At 39.3% G+C, this 6,974-nt stretch overlaps 1 protein-coding gene across 1 annotated transcript in view; it reads left to right on the forward strand.

Moving 5' to 3' along the window:
* Positions 1-6,974, forward strand: part of Wdr64 (WD repeat domain 64) — a 112,635-nt gene that overhangs the window by 70,661 nt on the left and 35,000 nt on the right. The window contains exon 16 of the mRNA XM_055609825.1: positions 1,248-1,427. Coding sequence (XP_055465800.1) covers positions 1,248-1,427 — 180 coding nt within the window. The remainder of the gene's footprint in view (positions 1-1,247; positions 1,428-6,974) is intronic.

Raw genomic sequence — 6,974 nt, forward strand, 5'->3', positions numbered from 1 at the left:
AGAGAGACATGAAAAAACAGAAACCTCAGAGCCATACCTAGAATCCATATGATTCTAGAAGAAATTGTATCCATCTAGCAGGTGAAGAAAAACACAGGCCAAAGAAAACAGGAACCTGGTCCTCCGAGATGTAGCACACGCTAGAACTAAGACTGCAACCCACTGTCTCCGCCCCACAGCAGTCTTCTCTACTCTACTATGGCCACTTTCCATTCTGGAAGAACCCTGTTCTGTTAGCAATAGGACTACCCTAAAAATTCGGGCTTCTGTGCCCATACAGAAGTCAAAAACTAACGTCATCACCAACGAGAAGTATTTAGAAAACAGAACTACAATAGAATAAACTGTCACAATACAAAATCAAATAAGAATCTAAGGTGTACTCCTCCCATCATGCCTAGGCACGAGTGATTTTGATTGGGAAATACCCTCTCGGTAAAGAAGGTAGAAGACTAATCAAGGATGATTCCTGGCTTTAACCTTGGGCTTCCACATGCTCGTACACACATGTACACCTACAAACATACATGTACACATACAAGCACAGCATACACATAAAAATAAAAAATAAAAACATTAGAAAAGCAATATTATAATATCTTAGTAAGGCTTTCTATTACTTTGATAAAACACCATGGGGAAAAAATCAACTTGAGGAAGAAAGGATTTATCATATTTAACAGCTTTTAATAATTTATCATATTTTAATAGGAAGTCAAAGCAGGAAACTGATGCAGAGGCCATGGGGGAGTGCTCCTTACTGGCTTGCTCCTCATGGCTTGCTCCTCATGGCTTGCTCGGCCTGCTTTTTCATAGCACCTTGAGCCCAGGGGTGGCATCTTCTATGGTGGGTTAGGCGTCCAACACATTAGTCACCAGTAAAGAGAGTATCCTTCAGGCTTGACCACAGGCCAACTGGTGGGGGCTTGAGGCCCTCTCTTCTAAAAGGACTCTTGCTTGTGTCAGTTTAACACAAAACTAAACAACTCAAGACATAGACGCAACATAAAGCATGTACACATAGAGCTATTCAAACTTCTGTGACTGGTATCAGATTCAGGTTTCTGGTTCCTATGGAAAGTGAGAAGCAAAGAAAATGTGTTTTGAGTGGAAAGACAAAGCTTGAGAGCTAATGACGCAGGATAATGGAATATCTGTCTGTTTGCCTTTTCCTATTTAAGAGCAGCTCAAGGGAACTAATTCACTGAACTTTTTTTTTTTCCTTTACTAAATTTCCTCTGCACAAGGGAAAGGAGGATGATATCTTGCTTGTGGTGATATGGGAGCTGCCGGATGCCATGCCTTATCTACACCATGGGAGCCGTATTATACATATGAAGATGTCAGCTAAAGAGAGGGCAATGGCCATTCCTTTCCCAGATATCGAGTTAATTGTCCAGAAAAACTCTTCTCAACAAACTAAAAATGTATGTTCAACTTCTTTTTGTTTTAAATATTTTCACTGAGAATTCCATATGATGTATTTTGATCATATTCACCCCAACTCCTCTCCATAACTCTTCCAAGGTCCACCCTTACCTCCCTATTCCCTAACTTTGTGTTAAATTTAATAACCCATAGACTCCAGTTTGTGTAGTTCATACACTTATGGGTATGGGGTACCAGGAACCACACCCTTAAAAAAATTGATTCTCCCCCTTCTCCCAAAAGCCATCAACAGTCGATTAATCCTCAGGAATGACAGCTGGTGAATCCCTCTCCCTCTCCCTCAGAATGGAGACTGGCTTGATCTTGCTGCAGCAGCAAGAGCAGTTGTGAGTTCTTGAGAGCAAAGGCCCTGTCACACTCAGAAGATGCTCACTCGGGTCCTCCCTGACCTTTGGCCCTTGTAAGCTTTCTGCTTCCTTTGCCACAATGGTTCCTGAATGTTTGGGGTTGGGAGGGTAGATGCTTCCCACATGTGACTGAACCCTCCACAATCAGTCTCTGCAGTTTGCCTTTGCTTATAAGTTTCTACATTAACTGCCATCCACCATACAAAGAGACTTTGCTGATGAGGTCTGGGAGTTGCACTAGTCTATGTGTGAAGAGATATGAATTGGGAAGACAGTTTGATACTGTGTTTGTTTAGTACAATGAAAGTAAAATGTTCAACCCCCTGGGTCTATGATCTCTCCAACCATGTGTGTGTTTTCTCCTGTGGAGCTAATTGAAAGTTGAATTCCTTAATTTATTTTTAACGTTTTACTTTTTGTTATGGAGAATTAAAAACATATACAAAACTACATTAAATAGTACAGTTAATATCTAGGCATTAAATTTGTTTGTTTTTTATTTATTATTTATACAGTATTCTGCCTGCATGTGTGCCTGCACCAGATCCCATTATAGATGGTTGTGAGCCACCATGCGGTTGCTGGCAATTAAACTCAGGACCTTTGGAAAAACAGCCAGTGCTCTTAACCTCTGAGCCATCTCTCCAGCCCCTTGTTTGTTTTTTATGGCCGGATTTTTTTTCATTCTTCATACCACTGCCCCACACTTGCCATCTGTAGTGTCTTTTCAACCTTAATCATTTCAGCATATATTGCTACACAACAATGATTCTTTCAAAAATGGCAATACTGTTGCTTTCTAGACATATTTTGTCTAACTCACAATTTTAGTATTATAACATGTTTACTCTTCATGCCAGAGTCCCAGTTTTCCTCATAGTTTCTTCATCTTACACTGTTTCAACCAAGGGTCAAACAAGATCCATTTGATTGATAGATCTACAAAGTAGCTTTTATAGGGTAAATGGCCTTTCCTCCCTAAGCATCTATGTACTTAAGAAACAGGACATTACCATGTCTGCTCTTGATTTTGCCAATTGAACCCTCCTGGTGCCATGTAAGATCTTCCAATTTCCAGTGATCTGGGAGTTAAATGTCGTGAATTACACACAACTTAGATCTTTTCCTTTCTCAACCATATTATTTCATAAATGTTATTTTTAACCAACATTTACATAGCACATTGTACCTCATACTTGTAAGCACAGCACTCGAGGCGGAGGCCTGAGGACTGCCATGAGTTCCAGCGCCAATATTTCAATATTATTAGTATCTGCTTTTTTTTTTTTTATTAGATGATTGGTTTTGTAATGACAGTTTTAAGTATGCTGTTTATCTGAACATGTCCACTCCCCATCGTACTCTCCCTTTCCCCTTCCTGTTGTTTTGCTCCTCTTTATGGCTTTCTTTTACTTCCATGATATGCACACACATACACACACAAACAAACATTACATATATATGTATGCAGTGTGTAGATTCTTGAACCTTTTCAGTAGACTAAAAAAAAATAGCTTTTTCAATAGATATAACTAGGAAAAATATTTTGTCATAAAATACATCTCTCTTTAACACTGATATTCCCAATTCAAAGTTTAGAGTAAATGGCTTTTGCTACTTTTGTTCTATTTGATATCTCTTTTCCTGGAAGAAAATCTTGCATGCTTTAGCTGATCATTATTTAATACATCTATGTGATGTGTAGGCTCTTCATCTTGTATGATGTTCTTGCATGGTATAGTTAGAGGAAAATAATAATAAAATCACCAGCAAAACAGTTATTGACAGTTAAGAATTCTCATTCTTTGCAGTGCAGTAGTGGTTGCATGGCTTTAATCCCAGCACTCAGGGCGCATAGGCAGGGGGATCTCTGAGTTTAAGGCCAGCCTGGTCTACAGAGAGAATTCCAGGTCAGCCAGGGCTACACAGAAAACCCTATTGTAAAAAACAAATTTTTTTTCCTCATATAATGCAAAGCATGCAATAGCCACAAAATAAAATCTATACAACAGTTTCTATTCTAAAATACAAGACAAAGTCTACACTAATTTTTTATCTTCCTACCCTTTGTCCTACTACAAACCTGAATAGATAACTTTTTGTTTCTAAGTTCTATGTTTATGCCTGTGATATTATTTTTAAAGTTTGTAAGAAAATGGTCATATCTAGTTATCTCCTATTCCTTCTTTTTTACTTTCTTATTCTTCTTATTATTATTTATATTTTACTCACTTTGTATCCCAGTAGCCCCTCCCTCATCTCCTCCCAGTCCCACCATGCCTCCGTCTTCCTACCCTATCCCTCATCCCTAGTCCACTGATGATAGGTAAAGTCCTTCTTCCCCACTGTCTGACCCTAGCCTATCAGGTCCCATCAGGACTGCCTGGATCCTCTTCTTCTGTGGGCTGGGTAGGTCACCCCACCAAGGAAAAGTGATCAAGGAGCAGGAGTTCATGTCAGAGACTGTCTCTTCTCCCCTTACAATCCACATGGAGACTGAGCTGTCTGGGGTATACCTGAGCAAGGGGGTCTCAGTCCTCTCTGTGCATGGCCTTCAGTTGATGCTTCAGTCTCTGCAGTCCCCCCGGGGCCCTGTTTTTTTTTTTTTTTTTTTTTTTTTCGCTTTGTTGCTTTCCTTATTTGGGTCTTGTCCCCTCCAGGTCCTTTTATATCCCCCTTCTTCCTTAAGATTCCCTGTGCTCTGTCCAAAGTTTGGCTGTGAGTCTCTGCATCAGATTCAATCCCCTGCTGGGTGGAGTCTTTTAGAGGACATCTGTGGTAGGCTCCCATCCTGTTCCCTCTCTTCTACTGCTTCCGGTGTCTATCCTGTTTGCCCTTCTGAATGAGAATTAAGCATCTTCCCTAGGATTATCTTTGTTGTTTAGCTTCTTTAGGTCTGTAGATTTTAGTATGTTTATCCTATATTATCTGGCTAATATCCACTTATAAGTGAGTATATACCATGTGTGTCTTTCTGCCTCTGGGATACTTACTCAGGATGATCTTTTCTAGTTCTAACCATTTGCCTGCAACTTTCATGAGTTCCTTGTTTTTAATAGCTGTGTAGTATTCCGTATTATACATATTCATCACTTATTTTGTTTAATAATATATTCTGAAAATAATTATAAGCTTTATGTAGAAATTTCATTTTTCTTTTTCTAAAATTGATGATAACACATGCACGTAGCTAAGAAATCTACCACATTAATAGGTTTTCAGTGTACATTTAAAGGACTTAAGTGTCTTTAAATTATTGCACAGCCATCACTATCATCTCCAGACATTTTTAAACCAAACAAACAAAAGTTGGTTCTTTGAAAAGATTAAGATTCACAAACTACTAACCAATTTATCCAAAAAAGAAGACTTAAATTATTAAAATTAGAATTGAAAGGGAAAGTTTATAAAAGACCCCAAAGGAAACTAGAAGTTAATTAGGGAATGTTTTTAGGACAGCTATTCAAAAAGAAAAACAACAAACAACAAAATGACCTGGAACATCCTTAAAAAAAAAAAAAAAAGAGTAAATACTAGATATGTGACCTATCAAAATTAAGTCAAGGTGACCAAAACAGATCTATAATTGGCAATGAGATTAAAGCAGTAATAAGTTTTCTCACAAAGAAAAGCCCAGGACTAGATAGATTTATTGCTGAATTCTACGAAATCTTTAAAGACAAGCTAACATCAACATCCACAAATCCTTCCATGAAATTGAAGGGGAAGGAATAAGACAAAACTTATTCTATGAAGCCAATATCACCTTGATAACCAAAACCAGATCATAAAAATAGAAAACCACTGGCCAGTTGCTTGACAAACATAGTTTCAAAGATTCTTGTAAGTCATATTGAAGAACAGATGAAGATGACATTCACCATAAACAAGCCGGCTTCACATCATAGGTGCAAGACTGATCCAACATACAAATGAGTACATACATACAAAGCAACACATAAATAAACCTAAGGACAGGAAATAACATGATTCGTATCAATTGACCCAGACAGAGCCTTTGAAAAGTCCAACAGTTGCATCAAGATAAAAGCCCTGAAGAAACTAGCAACAGAAGTCACATATTTCACAATGTAACTACATATTTCACAAGGAACCCTATGCTAAATGGGGAAAGCCTCTAAAACCAGGAGTGAGGTAAAAGTGCTCACTCTCATACCACTGCTATCCAAGACAGCCCTTGAAGTCTTCTCTGGAGAGTTTTGGGTGTCTCTGGATGAGAGGAGAGGAGATTTCACTGATAAACAAGAGCCAGCTCCTAAAAGACTTCCATCCCAGGACCAGCTGTGTTCTCCTCTTATACTCTAAAACCATGAGGTGGGGGCAGCAAGCAAGCAAGCAAGCGTGATTAAAGAAGCTATGTGACAGTCAGCAAGTTGTTCAGGGCAAGGACCCGTTGCTTCAGCCACTTCTCCAGGTCATCCTGTTCCTGGCACCAAGTGAAGCCAGGATTGGCAATCAGGCAGCACAAACAGTGCTTTATGTACCTCACTGTGAGGTCCTGAGTGCCCACACGTAAGCATTGGAGAAACCAGGAATGTTGATCACACAGAGTTGTCTCCTCAGTGGAGGACACGATTACCTATTGCCCATCGAGAAGGCTGGGACTAGATAGTGTCAGTGATTTAGTGACCTTTGTGACCTGTGGAGCCAGACCTAACCCAAATCCCCCAGAATGTTGATCCCTGACCCCACAACCCACAACGGGTCTTTATTTTAGTATTTGTTTATCATCAGTAGCACTCACCCTTAGGGGAGATGTCACATGTACTTTATAGCCACCTGTGTACACTATCCAGATCCTAGACCCATCGACATGGTTATTCATACTTTAAGAATTTCCATGTAATTATGTCTCCTCCCACACTAGGGACTGCCCCAGAAAACTTGTTTTCTACACTGCACTGTATTTAAACGTGCTCACAATAAATAGTTTAGACCCATCACTGGCTAAGTCATGCAGAGCCGGGTTTTCCTTCCTGCCTCACGGTTCACTTTCCAGCTGTCTGTAGAGCGTGCAGGGACCCCCACAGATCACTAAATAAATCTTAATAAATCAGTATCTAACCATTTGTCTTTTCTGTTTTATTCTACTTCAAGAGAAGTAAGGTGAAAGAAAGAAAGAAAGAAAGAAAGAAAGAAAGAAAGAAAGAAAGAAAG

Source organism: Psammomys obesus, unplaced genomic scaffold (assembly GCF_907164565.1).
Source record: "Psammomys obesus unplaced genomic scaffold, mPsaObe1.curated_primary_1811, whole genome shotgun sequence".
NCBI classification, from domain to species: domain Eukaryota; kingdom Metazoa; phylum Chordata; class Mammalia; order Rodentia; family Muridae; genus Psammomys; species Psammomys obesus.